Raw genomic sequence first — 22,554 nt, 5'->3', positions numbered from 1 at the left:
TAAGCGCTCTGTGAATCCATAGCTCCTTCATCTCCTCGCTACTGCCTATAAAACAAAGCAGCCATAATGACACACACAATGGCCACACTTGACAATCAGGGGCAAGGCAAGAGTGTTTTCTGTATTACTGGCAAAAGCAAAGCTATTAGAGTGGAGCCAATAGGTACATTTGGTTGGCGTCAAAATGAGGGTTGTGTAAAGTGGTTTTCAATATTTATCTGGTGTTTCATCAGCAACAAAGTTGGAGTTCAATTGCTTAATAAATTGAGAAAGGGTTGACTTTATAGAGACACATAAAAGTGAGACTCTAAGTGATGTGGATCATGCTTATATACCATACATTCAAGCCATGACTACAGTGTCATGAAGACATAATCCACATCTATGGTTTCGGTCATGATTGCCACAAAGAAAACATTTTCTCTTGTCACTTGTACCTATGAAAGATCTGCAAAAGGGAAAACGTGGTATGGTAGTACAAAAGAGGAGATGCAGTTGGGAGTATAAAGATAATCACATTCCTGTCTCTCCTCCGCACCTTGTTCACCTTGAGCCGATATGAATGATACATGCCAGCAACAAACATCTATGCTTAGGTCTATAATGCATGGACTAAATATACACAGTGCAGGACTAACAGTGTTATTTTATGCACAAATCCTTGAAGAGGAAATGGATGCAAGGACCAGGGAATTCCATTATCGGTAAGGTGACAGGTGATGATGCTTTCTCTTTTCTCTCTTCTCTGCCAAGGTCAGAAAGATGTCACGGAGTAGTACAGGAGATAGATTTGATTTAAATGATGTAAAAGGTCTGGGAAAGAGCAAAGAAATAGAAAGAGGAAACCAAGCCTCGGTATTGATGTGATTGTAGGGTATGTGCTGCTAACGTAGATGGTGTCCTTGCTTCTTAAATGCATGTATCTCATGCATTTCAATGCTGTTAGAACAGGGTAAATGATACAGATGCTTAAGAATGGATACCAATATTAATACCCAGAGTAATCAAATATTTTAGACTTACAGAAGCAGAAATGTGGCGTGTAGCCACAAGCTCTTCAGCAGCAAAACAACACCCAGCAAATCAATATGTGGTCGGTAAACCATCAAATTATAAACAGCATGTTCTGTGATCACACACACACACACACACACACACACACAAACACACTGACGTAAACAGCAGATGAAAACACAAGAGGAGACAAGAGGAAACTGTTGTAAAGTTTGATGTTGGCTTAGTTACTGATGCACCTGTAATACTTTTGTTCGTCTTTGACACAATGGTGACACAAAATATCTACCAAAGAGGAAATAAAAAAAATTGTAGTTCATTATTATATGAACCAATGAATTTCTGGACAGATTTCAGACGGGCATTATCGTAGATGCCTCGGGCCTCTCTCTGGCGTGAAAGATGGTGGTCATTTGGCTAGACGAGGGGCGGTGAGGACCCCCTCCTAGACTGTAGCAGACGGGTGCAGAGGGGCCTAGGGCTGGCTGTATTAATGAACAGGCAGTGCTGAAAGGGACAGGTTCCTGTAATGCTGATGAATGGTCATTACAGAGCAGAGACGAGAGAAGAGAGCAGAAGGGGAAGAGAGGAGAGGGGGAGAAGAGTATAGAGCAGAGTGGGCACAGAGGGAGCAGCGGTGAAAAAAGGCTTTAATTTGCACCTCAGATTTCTGTAAACTCGTTTATCATGTCAGCAGTGTCACTGTTCTCCACGTGTCTTCTCCCCCTCCCTCTCCTTGCCCTCACCCAACCCAAACCTTCTTATTTCTCCAGACACTGTCATGTATCCCTTGGGCTAAATATTCTTATCATCGACATTATTCTTTTGTTTCTTTGAATGACAAATTTGGTGGCTCACGTACAAACCTATATCGTGTCTCTTATCATTTTATGGACTCGTCTAACAAGATCTCTGAGTCCTTTCCATCATTTGACCCGTTGTTGGGGTTGTGTGTGGAGAGTTGATGTCTTCTACTCTCCATTAGGCCTGATTGAGGAGCTGGGGCTTTAAAGGTCAGAAGAAGGAGGAAACACCAGGAGATATATTCACACAAGAAACATGAACTGACTGGAGGCCCACTCACTCCACTATAGACCTCATTAACTCCTCCTCGCCTACAGCTGTTTGGATTACTGGTGTTGTTGGGGGGGGGGGGGGTTGGAGAAATAAATCTGTGAGTGAAGATGCTGCCTTAGTAGGAGTAAAAAGAATGGTATTATTACAGACAGACAGGGGAAGTGATCTAAGAAGAGACATTTCAAAACAGTTTCAAATCACCCTCTCTACTCCAGAATATATCCATTTCAAGTTAGTGGGCTTTTATGTGACTGTCTCAATCCATACAGCCTTTAAGTAACTTACTATATGCCAAAGTATAACAAATGCCTTATAAAAATAGCTTTTCAAAGACGTTGCATTTAGAATATCAGTAGACTCTAACATTTTGAGTTTGACCAGCTTTTGCACAGTTGGAGAGTTAATTCTAAAATGTTAATCTGAAAGCAAGCTTCTCTATCTCTTTATTTCAGTGATTTCTCCTCCCGATGCTCAGTGATTCCTGCCAAATGTAAATGGCACAATTTCATCATGATTTGGTGCTCTGAGTTAATACCCCAAGGGGTCTCTGATGCTCATCCAACATACTTTCTGGGTCACACCTGCAAGAAGCATCCTGCGGTGTATTTCAGTTCAGCCTGCATTCAAATGTCTTTCCCTTAGACCGTCTCTTGGCTGCCATGTAGTAGTCTCCGTCTGTTTAATTGTAATTCAATAGTGCATAATCTTGAATTTGTTACACACCATATTTTATAATTCGTCAACTGAGTGCATAGCCACGCTCGACATGGATGGCAAATAGCAGCACATCCAAAGTAATTACTGGGTTTGTGCTTATACAGTGGCAGCACACATACTACAGATTTTGAGCATATTTAGAGAACAAGACGGAAAAGTGGTATTTTTGCTGTTGCTGCACTTAAAAAAAATGTTTATGATTCAGAAAAGAAGGGCGTTTGTGTATTCTCAGTGGATGAAGCTACCACTTGGCTGGCTGATTCTTTTCTGTTAATCCAGGAAGTAAGCTCAAATTTAGTGCCTGAGGGAGATTACTGATATGTGTACCAAGTCTCTGTAGCTCAGCCAATATTAGCATGCTGTATCAGAAAATGAAAAGGCACCGTGGCTTTATTACTAATGATTACTAATCAACCATGTGCACTCTCCTCTCCCTCTTCTCTCTCTTTCTCTTTCTGTAGTGGGAGGAGGTGAGTGGCTATGATGAAAACCTCAACACCATCAGGACCTACCAGGTGTGTAATGTCTTCGAGCCCAGTCAAAACAACTGGCTCCTCACCACCTTCATTGATCGGCGTGGAGCACAGCGCATCTACGTGGAGATTCGATTCACTGTGCGCGACTGCAGCTCCATCCCCAACGTCCCTGGCTCCTGCAAGGAGACTTTTAATCTCTACTACTATGAAACTGATGCTGTTATTGCCACCAAAGGCACCGCCTTCTGGATGGAGGCCCCTTACCTTAAGGTGGACACCATAGCTGCTGATGAAAGCTTCTCACAGGTGGACTTTGGAGGACGCCTGATGAAGGTCAACACAGAGGTGCGGAGCTTTGGTCCACTGTCTAAAAATGGCTTCTACCTGGCCTTTCAGGACTATGGTGCCTGCATGTCTTTGCTGTCAGTCAGGGTCTTTTATAAGAAGTGCCCGAGTGTGGTCCAGAACTTTGCAATCTTTCCAGAGACCATGACAGGAGCTGAAAGCACCTCCCTGGTCATTGCCCGAGGGATCTGCATTCCTAATTCAGAGGAAGTTGACGTCCCAATAAAGCTCTACTGCAACGGAGACGGAGAGTGGATGGTTCCTATCGGCAGCTGCACATGCAAGGCTGGGTTTGAACCTGACAATGGCAACGTATGCCGAGGTGAGTAATAAATAGAACTAGATATATTTGTCATATAAGGATCTTATTTTTACCATGTTATAGTATTACGTCTGCCAGTTGCCAGCACCCTTCTTACAAGTTCTTTGCTTTTCATCACTCACTCTCATTTTAAATGATGGACTACTCATAATAGAACAAATCGCTTCATCATAGACAGGCGACAGGAATTTGTTCTATTTTAGGCTTGCGTATAACAAGGCATCAGCGCACCTTGGATCACAGATTTTCCGCATCATTGAAAGGGATGAATTGATTGTGTTTCATGCGTTTTGCTGAGCATGATGTGCCACACTTCTTCCTTGATCATATCCACCTCCAGCGTACTAGAAAGGCACATTAGCATTGATTCTTAAGCTGTAGCGAATGCCAGCCTTCTGTGCAGCCTACTTTACAGATGGCAAGAGGTTTGATTCTGCCTCAGTATGATGTGCGGAGGACTAAGTTCTGAGGAATAGATAATAACACGTACATAAAGATGAGGTTAATCTGGGTTTTGGGTTCAAGCTGTCACTTTCTCTTTCTGTCTGTCCTCTAATGCACCTTTACGTTCTGCACCCTGTTATTCTCACACATTCACATACTTCCACACACACACACACACACACACATTCAAAGAGAAAATTTGCTCAAGGTGTCTGACGATAATACGAGTGGCTTGGGGCTCTCAGTGTGGCGCAGTATTGGTTGGCCTGCCTCTGGAGGTTAGCTGGAGAGTGTGTGGAGCCCAGATAAGATTGATTGACGCACATCTGCTCTGATCAATAAACAGATACGAGAGTGCCACATATCTACAAAGCGCACTGTGTGTGACTGTGTCTACTGTATCCTTCTCAAATTGCTCGATGTCCTAAGCAAAACACACCCACACACTTACATATACACACACCCATACCCACACATGCAGTCCTTGACTGAGGCGGAATGACTTTCAACTGAAAATGACAAGGCAGAAGTTTGTAGTCTTTAGTCAGCTCATGTCAACACAGACTTTAAGGAAATACTGTGAGTTTGTATATCACATCTAATTTTCTCATCATCTCATCCCCAACTCTGTTTTACATTATTCACACATCATTTCATTTTACATGATTTTATTTCTATGATTATTAACATTTCACATTTCACAGTTCAAGGTACATTTAATTTACATATTTGAAAAAGAACTTTGTTGTCTAACCCATATTTACGGAAAATGATTTCAGTACATTATGTGCGAAATAATGATTTTCTGTTGTTTCCCTGCTGTGAATCGTGATCGTACATTCTCATTTTTCAAACACACATGATAGGTGTGATGTACTGAACAACCTCAGCATCATTATGTCTAATAGAAAGTTTCAAACTGATGAAAAAGTAAGCTGAATAACAGGGCCCTACAGTGAGAGAAATATAATGCATCTACTTTGTAAAGAGGTACTTGTTTTGTTTTGTTTTTTTAAATAGACCTCAGGCAGCTGTGCTCCATTCTGACTTCAGGTCACCCCATTCATTTAATATTTCCCTTTTTCCTGGCTTGTTTAATCAATTTGTCTCTAATAAATGTACGCCTTTGTTCCTACTTTCTTGTACAACATTTTCTGTCAGGTGCAATAAATTTCAGTTTGAAATATGACTGAAACCCAGATGATGTTTCCATGAAGATTCTTCTAAGATATCATGATAACACACATTATTGAATTGACAGTTGATTGTATGTGGCTCCCTTTAAACTAGTTGTACTCTGTGGTTGTATCTCAGCAGAGCTAGTCATTAGTGTATGTGAAATATGTTGTTTGAAGGTTAAACATGTAAAGCAAAGTTCAATACAGGAATTCTATAGCAAATGAGCAAATAACCTTGCCTGACGAACCTGCTGAATTTAATGGACAATTTTTTATTTGTCCTGCAAACTCCATTGATGCTGATTCATGTCTCTTTTCCTGTCCATCTTTTCTCTATAGCATTTTCTTTTTTCCCTCTTTTATTTACTTCAACCTCATACATGCTCACAGCACAGTCATTGGAGCCTAAGGTGTCCCTGAGTAGGAGGCTTGTTGTGGCTTGTGTTAGTGGGGGGCACTGGCACTGCTCTAAACACCACAAGCATACACAAGCACATACATACACACAGTCCCCCAGTAGGAACTGAACTACAAAGACTCTTTGAACAGAGGAGACGTATATTTCCACTAATTCCCACAATCCCCTTGACTTCCTTCTCTAAATACCCACAGTAAGTAGACTTCCTGCTGTGTTAAGTTTGACAGCTCTACTTCATTCTCTCTGCCTCTCTCCGATGGAAATGTAGCATTCTGGGAGTCGTGAAAATAGCCTGTGGAGTCTGTAGTTATAGTCGTATAACACTATAAACTCTTGTGTAGGTTGACCTTAAGCCTCAGGACACATATGTGAACTTGCATACTTGTTTAGAGAAAAAAAGAGTTAGAGAGATAGAGAAAAAGAGATGATCTTGCCTTTTCTATCTCTCATAACTAGCTTACTCTCTGGAGACTCGTATGGAATCTGTTCTCCTCTCATCTCCGCTGAAAGGCCCCTCCAATAAGAGCAATCGCAACCTTTTATTTTCCACACGGTCTCTTTTCATGGGCTTGTAATCCATTATTTAAACAGGGAAATCTAACCTTAAAGTGCTTGTGGAAGCTGCTGAGTACTATGGGCAACCAATCAATTGGGGGTTGGTGCAATAACATGGCCTCAGCATTGGGTCTGAAGTAATTGCCCATTAGAGATGAAGTAACAGGAACAGGAACAAAAAGAATATGAGAGCACGCAGTTTCATGCTGAAATGATTTCCCTCATTGAGAACAACATGAGAAGGAGAAGTATTACACGGGCAAGGGAAGGCACTGTGGTGGTTAAAGGCACAGCGGGGTATCCAAAAAAAAAAGACGTTTCGAGAGATGCTTAACAATCTGATACTCTGTTATAATATATTGTATTAATAATATGTAAGAGAAAATAGCTTAGAAAGCACTGTTTGCCTACAGAACACCCACCTAGTTACCCACATAAATATGTAAAATTTGTCCATTGGGTGAATTTATGTATAATAATACATTTTGTTTAATTGTTAAACATAGAAAATAAACATTTATTTAAATGGGCTTAACCCAGCTAATGGCAAAATAATCAGTCTCAGCTGTTTGAGACAGTATTGAGTGTCATGCACATTAACATTTGGACATAAAATGACAGAAGAAAACAAATTCAGTCTACTGTAGCATATATCACTGTCAGTTTTCACCTGGCATAACAAACCATACAGTTGTCAGTCCCAGACATACTGAAGTGTGGTAATCCGTGTGGTAATCCATGTTTTTGATATATTTATGTCTTTAAAGTGAAAGGCAAACACTATGAAAGATGACAAACACAGTTTTTAAATGACAAATTAATCATTTCTTTACTCGTTTAATTTGTGTGTCATTTGTTATGACTGTGAAAATAGGCCTAATTGCTACAGGGTGTGCTTGTGTGTGTGTGTGTGTGTGCATGTTCCAACATGTGTCAGTTTGGGTGTCGTGGCAGTGTGTGTGTGTGTGTGTGTGTGTAAGAGAGCCTCTCTGTACCTGATTGCACTTTCTCTAATCTATATGTTTTAATTAGTGACAGGTAGCGTGGTGTGTGCGCGTGCGGCCTGCTGTCAGTTGGGCAGGGAGACCATGTAGAGTTGTTGTGCTCTGTAACGATGATGCCAGCATGCCATCCTCATTACCAGCTCCCCAGCTCCCACACAAGCCATTTGGGTATCCCCCCCTTCTCTCTCTCTCTCTCTTTCTCTCCCTCTTTCTCCCTTTCTCCCTCTCTCTCTCCCCCTTGGCTATGTAAGCAATCTGCTAAATATTTTATCACCTCCCTGTTAAATCGAGCGGAGACACTCCAAATAGCACCCCACTACCTCCACCAGCGCAAAGCTTGTCTTGTGTGTGTGTCCTGCTCGGCTCGAGTATGTAAGGACTGATTTGATGGTTTTACTTGAACCCTCTCGTTGTCGTCGTGGTCTCCAGCTGAGTGATTGATAGAATGAACTTGATTAGTTTTGCTCCACATCCATCTCTGTTTTTTTTTTTAATAATCTGATAATACTCATTGATCACTTTAATGTTTATTGTATTCTAATACATTAAGTGATTAAAACTCCCCCGGTAAGCTAATTATTCTGACGTTTAAACTCTTAAAAGTGAATGATGTGGCGTAAAGAGTAAACAGGGCTAAATTACATACTCTGAAGAGCAATTCAAAACTTTGAACTGTTTGTTCTTCATTTAGCTTTTTCCTTTGGGGAACAGAATTTCCTTTGAGCTGATAAACGCACGCTTGGAGTCTATAAAACTGGCAGTCTTATTTTATGAGGCCTTCTACTATATTTTGTCTTCTTTTGTAGTTGGTTAACCATGCATGTTAACCAAGCTTATTGCTTCTCTCCCACCCCCCTTCTGTGGGTCATTCCGATGCAAAGCACATACTGTAGCTTCTCTCAGTCTCCTCACCCACATGGACTCGGATTGGGCCAGGGGATAGTAAGGGCATTGGGATTATTTCAGCTATTGATTGTATAAGACGTGAATTGGATACGAGTGAAACAGAAACTTAATGTCTAATATCGCTATCTATTATATCATCTGGTTACTTATTCATGGAATTCTATTCTATCCCATCCAGCCATCCATCTATAATCCAATACACTGCTCATTATTATGTATTTATTTAGTTGAGTATTTACGTAATTCCTCACCAGAGCAGTCCTATAGGCCTACACAGCAATATGAATGCCCTCATATTTTCTCTCACCGTTAGGCTCCAGCAGGCTTTTGACACGCTGGCACATTAATATTACAAATATTCAAATAACTTTATTTAACATTCTGCAGGCTGACAGTGGCAGCGGGAGATTCACAGCCCATTGAGCAAGTGCGCTTCCCTGGGCTAAGTGCCGATTCATCATGGCTGCCTTACTCCTGTCTAATGGCTGCCATCATGGGGCACGAGCATACACGCGCACCGACGCACACATAAACACACATCTTGGGCATAAGCTCAGAGAAAGTATGAGTTCTTCCATGTGTGCATTTTAAAAGTGTTAAATGTAGTGTTCCAGGCACATTTATCACATTATTAACCCTAGCCTAAAAGCTTATAAACCCCAATATATACCCCTATAGAGTTCATTGTCATGGATGGCAACCAGCTGGCTTATTTCTCCATATTAGAGAGATAAGAGTATCGAACAAAGATAAGATGATAACTATTTCAAATCATACCTGAAACACATACAAGCACTGAAACTCCCCAGACATTTTCATTTACTCAAAGCTTTAAAGTTTGGCTTGGAGGATGTTTACGCTAAACTTTTGGTCTTACAGTTTTCTGCTCTAGTGAGGCTTTGATTTCTTCTTTATATGTCTTATCTGAGTGTAAAGGATCTGGCAGACAGGACCCACAAAGGCCCAGTAAGCTATTAGAGCCAATTCCAGCCCATTTGGCCTTGTCTACTTCCGTTCCACAGAGTTTACTTCATTTGCCGAGAAGCATCCATGTGTACCCACCAACACACACTCACAAACACACACGCTGACATCTACTAAGTCACCTTGAAGGCCAATTAAGTAAGCGTCTGACTCTTCCTGTTCCTATTAGTCCTATGGCAGTGAGAACCAGTGTGATGAAGACAAAAATGGAGTGGTGGGAGGAAGAGACAGAGAAAAGCTATAAGAAAGAGCAGAGACTGAAAGACTTCTTGTTTCCATGGCTCTCAATGGGCTGAATAGGGGGATGGCAGAGAGCAGTGGTGAAAGAGTGTGACCCAAACAAAGACTCTTTGAATTTAAGGCCCAAACAGAGTGTTTGTAATGACCCCAAACACAGATGCGCTGCTCTCACTGCAACGACAGAGTCAGTCCCTAATGATGCGAGGGGAATCCAGAGATTTTGTTCACACATAATGGAAATACCCACCACACACAGAGCTGTTCTTATCCCCCATGGAGGGACACATACTCCTACCCCTATTATTTTTCACTCTATCTGTCTTTCCTTTCATTGGATATATTTTTTTTTTGTCTGGTTCTCTAACCTTCAGTCCCTTTCAGGCCATGTATTTGGTGGCTGAGGTTTTTTTTTTTCCCTAGCCTTTCATTGTCATCTCTCACTTGGTCTTCTTTCCCTCAGTTGCTGCAGAGGAACTTTTTCAAAAAGGCTCCACTTTGACCTGACATCTCCAATCTTCCTCGCCAAACCCTTTTCTGTGCTTTTCCTCTACTTCTCCTCTACTTCAGTCTCAGTCTTCTTTTCAGTCCTCTCCTCTCCTCTCCTCTCCTCTCCTCTCCTCTCCTCTCCTCTCCTCTCCTCTCCTCTCCTCTCCTCTCTTCTCCTGTTTGAGTGATGGACATTGGGTGTTGAGGCCAGTAACAGACACAGGGACACAGTGGGACATAAAAGACTCCTTACGCTCAGCAGATGGCTGTGGCTCTGCTTAATTTGCCTATGTCACCCTCACTGGCAAAACACAAAAGCCCGGCGCTATGAGGGGCTCTACTTCACCCTCTCACACCAGCAGTGACCTCAATCAATCAAATCCCTTACCTTAAGCTTTTAAATTATGACTGCACAATTAAGTACACAATGAAGACATCATCAATAATGCTGTGTTGTTGTCTTCAAATGGGACCAAAAGTTAAATGTCAAGAGAAACTTCAATTTGGACAGCATGTAGAAAACTATTTTCATTCTCTGTATACTTTCTGCCCGCACAAGTCACCCTTTCTTTCTTCTCACTCTTCCCCTCTGGAGTATCCTCCAGCAGGCAGTAATGAGGAGACGTGGCGAGCCTCTCCACAGAGTGCCCCCCCCCCCCCCCCCCCCCCCCAGTTGAGAAAGCACAAATTCCCCCCCCAAACCCCCCCCCCCCAAACCTCATTTGTTGACTCTCCCTCTCTCCGCATCAGTGTCCATCAATATTCACTGTTCTGCTAATAAAACAGCCAGGCCTGTTTTGTTTGACGGCAAAGGGACACATTTCAATTCTAGGAAATTGTCTCATGCCTTCCTGGAGGTTATCAGCACGGAGATAGATGTGGATTAGTCAAGGTTATGTTGTGGAACTTGTGGACTGAGGATCTAATTAGAATTGAATTGCAATTATGGTAGGGCCAATACACCTCCTGTCACATTCCTTGAGCCACATGCAATAAGAACTAGTCGACAAAGCAACCAAGAGGAATGTGTTGGTTAATCAGGTCGGAAAAAGGTCCGACTTTTCTACTCTAGGAGCAGATTAAAAGGTCAGTTCATCAAAATTACAAAAATACATCTAGTGGTATCTAGCCATGCAGAATTGCAGATAATTTGGGGTTTTTTTTGGCCATTTTAGTGATATTTCTGTCTGATTTTGTTGAAAGTAGTTCTGAAACCTGTTGACAGTGAGGTCTGTGGATTTGTCTGTGAAAGAATAATAAAGACACTATTTTTGGTGAAGAGATGTTGAATTTTTTGAATGTCATTTATGATGCTGTAAGCACCAGAAACAAAGTTACATTGCATTGTGACAGCAACGGTAATGTCAGAGACAGATATCTCAAAATTTGAGCAAACAAAACCAAAACTGTGTGTGTAATTGAGAGAAAAAAAAGTTTTTTTGTATAATAAATGGACCATTTACTGTTATCTGTACAAAATTCAACTGACAAAGAGAGTAAATTTGTTAGTCTCTTTCATGGAGTCTCTACATTACAAGCCTGTGCTTTTAATAGTAGTTGAAGAGGTGCAGATTACAGTTACCGGTAGATGGACTGATTGAACCTGCTCACAATACAGTCAACACGAACAGATTGGTTTTTGCAATAGGCGTATCCTATAAATCAAAAATGCATTTCTTCCATGCTTTGTGTTGATGTTTGTTCTCTTTTGTGGGAGGCCTGTAAACAGTCCACACACACATAAACATGTACACATGTACACAAACACAATTTCCATCCTCCAGCTGAACTTTGTGTGTCCAATTTCATAATCTAATCATGGCATAATTCCCCCCATACTTGAAGCAAACAGCATTACAGTTCCATTTTAAGTGCTCCTTAAGTATCCATGATTAAACATACGTGAAGAATTATGTCTGTGTAATCTATGTTATGACACCGTGCATTATCCTAAAACAACTCGGCTCTGTATAACCGGGCAGGTCATATCAAACACAACCTCAAAACCTTCACAATATGCAATTATCCGGCAATTAGACAACTCCCATAATCCACAGCACACTATGTCATTGTGCACATGTAATTGCATGTTTTCGTTGACAGTAAACACAGCCTGTACTTTTCAGGGTCAGGGCATGTGGTTCTACAGAAACCAGAGGAAACATCTCTTTTCAGACTGACAGACAGGAAGAGCCTATGAAGCTCAATCTGGAAGACACATCTCTGTGACAAATTATTGATCTTGGCTTTGTTTGTGACTCCTCATGCCAAGGACCCCCTGCGATTGCAGACTTCCGACAACGCCCACCAGAGAAGACATTTTGTGAATATTGAATTTTGAGAGCAAGATTGGGGAGAAGAGGGGAGTGTGTTTCTATCTATATATGTATGTGTGTGTATGGGGGGGGGGGGGGGGAGTGAGACAAAAGGAGAAAAACAAAAAGAGAAAGGGAGCGACTTGGTAATCCTCTCTTTGAGCACTTTGTGCTTTGTGCTCCATTTGTTTACTGAGTTCCCACACTGGCTGGGGGGCTGCAGCTTTTTCTCCCACACTGGCATTAGCATAGCCAGACATGAAGTCAGATCTGTGTAGAGCTTCATACAGTATGAATATGTTTCCCTGCTTATTTCTATGTGTGCGTGTGCAGTTTAAAAGAGGTGAGAGCTTAGCGTTTCCTCATCGGCTGGTGCAACCCGACTTAAATGAAATCTTCAAAGTATGTGCGGTTTTATAGAGTCTAATCAAGCCTGCTAACCTCTCAGACAGCCTCTCTTTTGGCTGCATTTTGTGATGAAAACCCATCACACGCCCATTATGCTTCCACTGTGTGCTGAGTGGGAACAGAGTCTGTGTCAACAGGTTGAGTGCTGCCTACGTGTTGCAGTGGACGGTATCTCTTAACAGGAGGTTGGACTGATTGCTTTTGTTGTGTGCCATAGTTTCTAGACATTGAATAGGACATAATGTAACAATGCTAGACAGAAGGTTGGGCACATACTTATATTACATGTCAAAACATGATACTGTTTACATGATACTGTCAAACTAGATTTTGAGCAATCCTGACATTACATTCCTCACTAATTAAAGCAGCATCGTAAAACAGACTCAGTGCAGTTCATGATTTGTGTTTAAAGAGGTAACCTTTGCAATCGGTTGTAGTAGCTTGAATGATATATGAAACCCAACTCAAACAGTATATGAAATCTGATGACTGACTAAAACATTTTGCTACCTATTAGAACTGATAGCCCCTATCTTTGGTATACTATTCCTCCTTGTTCTCTTCTGTTTTTGAGCAGACTTAAAATTTCAGAAATGGCTTCCACAGACAAGGACTTGTATCACTGACAAGAGGACTTAGGTTATTTTGTGAGTCAAATTGTGCAGTTAATAGATATGCATCATTCTACTATCTTCTATAGTATATAGGTGCGCTATCAGTGCCAAGTTCTCTGCGTCCATCTCTCTCATTCTTTAAAAGCAGTCAATTCCGTGCACAGTCGAGATATGCAGTCTGCACTCAGTTTTCATCTGTGCTGTGCTGCAAGGATTGGATTAAATGACTGCTTTTAAAAACAGGATGTTATGTTCCCTTTACTCAATTGACAGTTATCCCCAAGGCATATTTTGCTGTTAATAACATCCCAATAATCCTCAGCCAATTCAATATCCAACAATTTGGACAACACCTTTTAAAGGGGCAGTATATAGTCCCCTACTACATCTAACTACTGTACATGGCATTTCTGTAACTGGCGAATAATATGTGAATAATATGGAAGGGGAAATACTTTTATTGAAGTAATGACCTCATCATTAGATAGATAATAATTGGATGTACAGAGAGATACCATTATAACTCGCCCTCTAACACTGTTTTATGATGTTTATGCGCAGTGTCTGTACACAAAAGTCTTCTCTGAAAGAGCAGAGATGGTATCTCAGTGCTGGGCCAGCGTTACTGTAGTGCTAGGCCAGACTGCACAGTGGTATGCTTCTCAAAGAGAATGATATCTGATTAGACCAAGTCCGAATAGAGGCAAAAGCTGACAAACAAATGGATTTGCTGTGTCTAGAATGTTCTCTGGGGGAGCTGGATGGGCCGAGATACAGAGATGCTGCCTTTGTGTCGGAGCCAGCGCAAAGCATAATAAGACCCTTTGGGGAATGAACCAAACACAGAGTGATAGGGACACAAAGGCACACATGCTCATACACTCAGTCAATTTCACAATCTCTCTGCCTCTCTCTTGCTCTCTCTTTTTTTACCCTACCTATTTTTCCTCTGTTACTTCCCTATAAACTGACCTTTATATTACTGGCTACGATAGTTGGCCTATCATTATGTGTTTGCCTTTGCGGGTCTGTTGAGTTTCTTCACTCAAGCCAAGTTTATTGTGTCAGCCAAGTGTCATGTCAGACTCCCACAAAAAGAAATCACAGCAACCTTTTTATAAGGATATTATGGTTGGTGTATACGTATGCGCATGTGTGTGTGCGCTCGAACGTGCATGCAGGCATGCCTCGGTGTGCTTCACACCCATCACGGCATGAATGGGCCAGCAAATCCTATTCCCTCCCTCATTTGTTTTCCCTCTCTATCTCATCTTTTCTGCCTCTTTAATTCCCTCTCTACCACTGTTCTCTTGTGTTCTGCTAGGAGAGCAGCAGTAGAGGTAGCGCGACAATAGAAGTATTAACCAAATGTATATTGAGCTTGCCTGACTCGAGCTTTTACACCCCTAATGCCATGTGAATAGGGCTGCTGCTCCCCAAGAAATGCCTCTGTGAGCACTTAGAGCGAGGGGCCCTTTCACTGGCTCTCGTGACCCTGGTCCACATCGCCTGCACCAGCCCCATTCTCATAAGCGCTTAATCTGGATTGGAAGCCTCTCCATTGTGGAAATGATTTGAGAGGGGGACCATGGCCAGACAAAAGGACTTGCCTTTGGTAGAAGCTTGGGCCTCCTTAGCCCCCTGTTCCTCCCTTCTCATTCTTCCATACAGAACCCCTAGCAGGAGCAGCTAATTGTTGTGTGAAGAGGAAGAGTGATGGAGTGTGGAGTGGATGTCCTGCTTAACACTGCCCCCAGTGGAATACAAATGTGACGAAGAGGAAGATGAATGCAGGCTTAGGAAACAGATATAGGAGAAGAGCTACCTTGTAAGAAAATGATTTATCCACCTCTCTCAGTTTATTTATCATTTGATCCAGGTCAGAACAGATCCTGTGATGCCGGCTGATCGTAAAGTTTCGTTTGATTCCACGCGGTTACTGTGCATAAGACTTTGGAGCTGGAATGTGTAACAAACTCAGAGTGAAGCTTTGAAGTGTAATGCTGTTGCCCCCGGCTACTTAGCTTCAGGGTCAAATGAGATTACACCCTTGATCTGTGTTAGTGCCTTCTGATCTAAAGGATTGCAATGTAGAGGTGTGTGTGTGTGGGTGTGTGTGTGTGTGTGTGTGTGTGTGTGTGTGTGTGTGTGCATGCGTGTTTGCGAGTATTATGCATTTAACATCTGTCTGTGTGTGTAGGTGAATGCCTTTGTTATACAGAGATGCTGTATGTGTGCAGTAAATTGATTTATATATCTATGCCGTGTGCAACTTATTCAAATATACTCTTATCCCTTATGATTTGTCTCTACACGTGTGTGTATGAAACACCCATAAGTTGGTGTGCTTACATGGTCTTCTCCACATAGAAATGGGTTGTTAACTAATTAGTAATGTTGTTGGCCTGATCTTAGTGCTTTGTTGGTGTATCTCCCTGGCTGGAAAGCCTGCTCTCTCTCCCTCTCTTTCTCTTTGGCTCTATATCTCTCTCTGCCTCTGTTTCTCTCTCCCTGCTCACTGCCCCGGAACACCTTAATCCAGTGTGAAAGCAATTGGCTCTCTCAGATCTAATCAATAGAGGGCCAGGGCAGCGAGCCAGGGGGAACATCTCTGGCCCCTGCTCAGCTACAATCAATTTAGAACCATCGATTCAGTGATTGAAATACAAAGAGCAGACGCGCTGGACCGTACAGGTGCTTTAGTGTTTGGGTGTGCCAACATGTTATATATCTCCCTGTGTGAGCGTTTCTTGGTATTTATGTGTGTTTGTTTGTGCATGTGTGTATGTACTGTATGTGTGTGGGAGTGTGTGTGTGTGTGTGTGTGTGTGTGTGTTTGTGTGCAAATTCCTTCATGTGTGTGTATATATGGATAGTATGATTTATTTTCGAGCCATCTGTAGTAAAGTGGGAATGGCATTTAATCTAGCACCTCTGAGACGGAGCCAAGAAAAAAAATCACTCCTAATCCAATATGTCCTGCCCAGGGAAGGTGTGTGTATGTGTTTGTGTTAAGTTAGCCTGTACATTTGTGTGCACCCAAGGGTTTCCTAGTCACCATGATTGTGTCAGAGTAGGTGTGTGCACCCCATGTGTCGATGCATAAATTGTATTGAACGTACAGTGTTTTTGTATGCTCATGTCTGAGTGTATGCACACACAGTTTAGAAGGGTCTTTGCATAATACTTGCATGCAGAATGAATGCATGCGTTGTGACTACAAGAATGTGTGTGTTCCCGACTTTTCTTCGCTTTGCTTTGCATTGCGTGCTTATGTGTGTATTCATGCATGCATTGTGTCAGTGCGTATCATATTTATTTGACCCTGTTTATGTAGTTATGCACTGCCATGTGTACACATATGTTAGTGTTTTCATTTCTGCAATTTGTTGCTATGCAATTACAGGGTTGTGGTGCATGGTGTATGTCACTGTGTGTACATTTGTGTAAATTCCAGTTGTGCTGAATGTGCCTGGGTCATCATCTGCACTAGCGATATATCAATAAATGAAGCATTTAATATTTGTCTTGAAACTAATGTCTTTACAGCAACTGTACAACATGTATCCATGTGCTGCAGTTCTGCTTGAATAGTTAAGGCAGTAACCACCTGAGCGAGCCTTATTGTTTGTCAAATTGCAATAGTAGAAGAATTTTCAAGAGAAAATATAACTGTGACCAGTAAAGCATGAACTGGAAAACTTTTAAAATCCCAAACCTAAATGGGATTCATCTTGTTGTCACATTTGTAGACTTTTGTCATTAAAAGTAATTTCTACAGTCTGTGTGAGGGCTGCTGGGATGGATTTCAGGATTGATAAAAACATACAAAGTCAAATCTCTCTCTTTCATCTGTCTCCTCTCATGCACATACAGTACAGTACAGATGTGCACACTTGTTACTGCACCTTGTTAGACTGTACCCCTCATGTTAATGGCTTTCTGCCATTTATACAGTTAATCCAGTTTCCCAGTTGGCCACGTTGTGTTTTTCTGCCTAATTCTCTGCTGGACAAGGTGATGATGCCTTTCACAAAGTCCACAATGTCATGAGGCCTAATGAGAATGTGTCACACACACAGTCTTAACACACACACACACACACACATACACACACACACACACTGTATATGCATACACTGTATATATACAATTAAAAACAAAGAAAGTGTGCACTTCCTTTCTACTGATTTTACCAAACCACTTTTGTCAACGCCATCAGTGCCCTCAGAGCAGCACAACGTACTTCACTGACAGAGCTGCCAAAGTATAAATTGGCCTTTATTGTGGCAAAAGTAACCCCTGAATACTTTCTAAATAACTTTACAAATGACTGCACATCACATCACAAAGTAACTGAAACTCAACTTAAACTGAAATGTAAAGATGTAAGAGAAAATGTAAGAGTATGTTATATTTGACAAGTGTTGGACAGGACATTTGTATGATCATACATTGATATAATAGATAAGGTCATAATCATCACAAACCAGTATAAACCAGTGCTAAACCTTTTGCTGTGAGACTGCTGTAATGCTTATAATTGCTTTTTCCATACACAAAGTAGAAATCTTTTGCTTCCCCCGCCCTCTACTTCCCACATCCAGTTATTCTGATGGTCCAGTTGATCTCTGAATGTCCAACATAGTCTTTATCTTTCAGCACTAGTCCGTCACCGTCCATCATTCATTCTCCATAACTTCCAGTCTCCATCAATCCGACCATACGTGAAGATCTGCACGCGGCGTGAGGAGGTCCCACATGGCTCCCTTTAGGCACACACGCAAACACACATGCAGTCACACAAAAATGAACACATATGTTTGCCAGTTTCATAGCTCAGGGCGTATTGACTAAGGCTGCCTGATAAAGGTCAACGCTGTCCGGATTTGGACAGGTGGGCTCAGGGCTACAGTTCACCATCACACACACCGTTCTTGTGTGTCAGTACGTGTCTGTTTGTCTGGAAAACGATACAGCTTTCTGATAAGGTTGTGTTGAGGTCATGCAGATGTAAGTATGACATGAATATAGATGTGCTGTGTGCCTGTATGTTACCTTTGGAGGATTTCATGTTGCAGGTGCATTGCGTGCCAGCAAATGGGGTCAACCTCTGCTCATTCACACAATAAAACAGAATATTTGATGAGCGCATCCGTTTGTCTTTGTACAGTAAAAACAAAATATATTTCCATGAACGTCATTCATCCATTGAGGTTTTCTCGTCATGTCTGGGCCTGATATCTCCAGAATTGTTTTTTTTTTGTGTATATAGAAGCACACCCATCCTAGATGGAGCTGTCTAAGTTGGGCAGGGCAGATGCATATTCACTTCAAACAGCATTTATTAACCAGCCTTTTTTATTCCTTGTTCCCTATTGTCGGCTTTAGAAATAATAGCTTGGCCGTCACTTAGTATGCAATGAGAAATGGCTGCTTTGTACAACACACATATTGTAGGACTTTGCCACCAACAATTTGAGTGACAAGATGCACTCCTGAGTGCTTTCTCACTTTGTTTTGCTCTCACTTCCACACTTCTCTGCAGCCTCTCCCTTTCTCACACTCTATTTCCCTGATCCCGGTCACCCTGTGTCTCCCACGCTTCGCTCATAATTTCTGCTTTCTCTTTTGATGCGGAGCATTTTATCATTACTTTCCATTAGGCATAATAGCAGCAGGGGTGATGAACAGTGTATATGCTAGTGCAGTCAGAGGAACATCTTGCTGGTGAATGCATAATTGTACAACGGGAGGTGTGTTGTTGTAGCTGTTTTTAGTGGCAGTTGATGTCATCGCCAACCCTGGTGCAGCGCTGCTCTCGATGACCTCACCATCAGCGCATTGCTCACGCTACCCCCTTCCTTCCTTTGTTCTCCAACCTCACCTATCCACCTCTTGTCCTGTCATCAGTGATGCGGTCTACAGCCGCAGGGTAGGCTCTGAGCCTACTATTGGATTTCAAAAAGCCAGACTTATGTTTTTCCTCTCCTTTCCTTTCTTGTCACCTGAAAATCCACTCTACCGCTAACCTCTGGCCTCCTACTGTGTCTGACAGCCTCTTTGCCATGTGTGAAAATGTCAGCATCAGCATGACAGGGTGCAGACGCTTATGAGTGGGTTATAGGTTGGAGATATGTCACCGCGCTTCTACGTGGTGGAGGTGCTGGGGATGGAGGGGGCCTCCCATGGTTCTACTCTCCAAGATCATCAGAGGGAAGAGTAGGCAGTGTTCAGCTGTGTGATTCTGCCATGGGTGCTTGTCTTTGCCAGAATATTTTGGTGTAAACATTGTATTACGTACGCTCAATTAGGAATCAAATTAGGGAATGGTAAACAGTGAAGGGACCTTTGTTTTCCAGTTGTTTTATCATTCTACTCCTCTGCTACGTTCAGATGTGCATAATTACTCATTCCCCTTCACAGGCCTCTACACTCATTAGCAGGGCCTCAACCCTGAGCCAAGGGGCTGGGAATTTTAGGATGCATTTGGTATTTGAAGCTACTGTTAAGCCTTGCTAGAACAATTCTCAGAGCATTTTAACATTAAATGGTCTGGTAAGAAAGCGTTTTTGAAATCAGGACTTTTTACAGATTAGGATGGAGGTAAAGATAGTTACTGTTGTAGGTTCCACAGACTTTCTTTTCAGCTTCAATTCTCCTTATAGTTCACAGAACTACTAGTTCTTTCCAAGGGCTTTATGTTTAACACCGTATCTCATCTATAGTTAATTATGTATACATCTGTTTACAACTTAACTTCAAACAAGTGGAGTAAATAATGTAGCTTTGCAAACAAAACCTCCTCTCTGAGTTTACACCAGTGTTTTAAGGCATTCCCTCTGCTAATGTTAGCATGAATAAATAACATGCTTACCTTTTAATTGTGAAAAAGCAAATTGGTATTTTAGTTGATGGTATTTTCTTATGGAGAAAAAAAAAAGTTTTGTTTTCTTTCAGAAAAATATTTTCCAAGTAATGTTTGGTCCTCCTGAGAGTCTTATCTTCAATCAGAAATATTGTGCAGCCTTGCTGCAACATAAGCACACAGACTTCATACCAGCTCTGTTGACTCACTTTAAACAGTCTGTTTGGGTGATATTTTGGTGACAGCTTTGTAGCTACCAGCAGGTAGATTATTTCCTTGAACACAGCTGATGTGCATGACTCATTAAAACTCTTTAGAGTCAACTGTTTTTAGATGGCAAAACGGGACAACTAGGACAAACATGACCATGAAGGAACTGTTAGTATATACTATTCGAGGGTCTAAGGATATGTTGCATTGCTGTACAGATTTTAAAGCCCCTTGAGGCAAATTTGTGATTTGTGATGCTGGGCTTTACAAATAAAATTGACTTGGCTACAGTACCTGCAAGACAAATAAAGAAAATGTTTGTTTTGTTTTTTTTTCTTCTCTCCTAATTAGTTCATAGGAAAGAATCAAGCAGCTGGGAAAAAATCAATCCACAAGGCAGATCTTGTTGGCTCAGGGACCGCATTCATCAAAATCCTTGTTACTCCAATACTACACTTGAAAATGACTCTTATTATGTTGTTGCATGTAAAGTTTGTGTGATATTCAATCAATTTAACAGGCCTTGCTTCAGTGCCAAACAACGTAGCAGTAAGTGTGTGCTGTATAGACATGTGCATACAAATTCAAAAGTATCTAAAATAATTAACTTATGTTAATATTTTTTTCTTAATTTATCAACAAATCATTTTCTGTGTAGTTTCTATGCTACTAATAGCTACTTAATTATACTATTCACCAGCTAGTTGTTTGTATTATAAGTAGAACAAGGTTATTTCAATCAAACAATTCAAATAAAACAATGAAAAATCAAATTATGTATATAAAAAAACAACAACAAAACCTTTCAAGAAGCCGATGGTTCTCTTTGATCATAAATGACAAAACAAACTTCTCATTTACATGAATAGATTTTCTTTTCGCACCACTTAACTGCACAGTATATCCTTTCCCTTTGTTGTTTTCTGTAATGACTGAATCTTTAGTCACATCCACTACCATTTTCAATCACACACTAAACAAAGACAAAACAAAACAAAAATATAATTTGGCACCTATGCATTCATATATTAGGCAAAGCTGCACAGGTTGTGTTGCAAGATGTATTGTGTTGCCAAATAACTAGACTGGCTGATAACAGAATCTGTGAACTTGATCAAATACCTGTTTGTGTGTCTGCATTTTTGTCAGTTTCCAATTGTATCATATTATGAAATCAAGGGTAAACTGAGCAAGTCCCTTGTTTTTTTTCCCCCCTTATCCTTTCCCAACATAATGATTTATTGTTCACAATCTACAGTTTCTCAAAAGGTTACACTAAGTTCATCTTATGACAGACTGAGCAGTGAAAAAAATAAATCTGCAAATGTAATAGACAACGTTGAGCAGAGGAACAGCAAAGGAGCGGAAAGAGCAAGAGTGGGCATCTTTGGCTAACTGCTATAGATTAATTGATCTAGCCATGAAGTTAATGAGCTAGATCCTTTTTAAAAGAGACAAGTGCTGAGACAGAGGAAGCTAATGGTCTCTCACAACTTGGAGTGGTAAGAAAGAGAGAGCTATTTATCTTGGAACATATACTTTATTCACCGTGTGACAGAATCACAAGGTAATTGACAGGGCCTGTAACTGCTGATTTTATTACCTCACTCTGATCATCCTTCTTTGCAAGTCATGATCCACGGACAAGTCCACAAAAGACACAACAATTGATTTTGGATCATGGACTCTAAATAGCTGAAAAACAATTATCTGTGAGAGTTGAAAATTGGGTTTTTGTGCATTTTTGACAGTAAAATTTGTGAGCATCCTTCCACTATCGAATTAATGTCTCTAAATGGGCAATAGGCAGCTTTTGTGATTTCAGTTCTTACTTGCTATCAGAGTGAAGGTAGATTGATCAAATCTATACTACAATCATATCGCAATCAAACACTGACACTAAAATGCTCCTTGCTCACATAACTTCCTTTGACTGATTTCACCCCTCATCAAGTAACTTTCCATCTCTG

The 22,554-nt window shown here is 41.2% G+C and overlaps 1 protein-coding gene across 3 annotated transcripts in view; it reads left to right on the top strand.

Annotated features, from left to right (window-relative positions):
* The window catches only part of LOC122993537 (ephrin type-B receptor 1-B), a 163,150-nt gene that overhangs the window by 70,918 nt on the left and 69,678 nt on the right, over positions 1-22,554 (top strand). For all 3 annotated transcript variants that reach the window (XM_044367785.1, XM_044367784.1, XM_044367786.1), the window contains exon 3: positions 3,270-3,951. In XM_044367785.1, coding sequence (XP_044223720.1) covers positions 3,270-3,951 — 682 coding nt within the window. The remainder of the gene's footprint in view (positions 1-3,269; positions 3,952-22,554) is intronic.

The sequence above is a fragment of the Thunnus albacares genome, chromosome 12 (genome assembly GCF_914725855.1).
Source record: "Thunnus albacares chromosome 12, fThuAlb1.1, whole genome shotgun sequence".
NCBI lineage: Eukaryota > Metazoa > Chordata > Actinopteri > Scombriformes > Scombridae > Thunnus > Thunnus albacares.
Note: the sequence above shows the minus strand (reverse complement) of the source record. Positions and strands in the feature narration are given on the sequence as shown.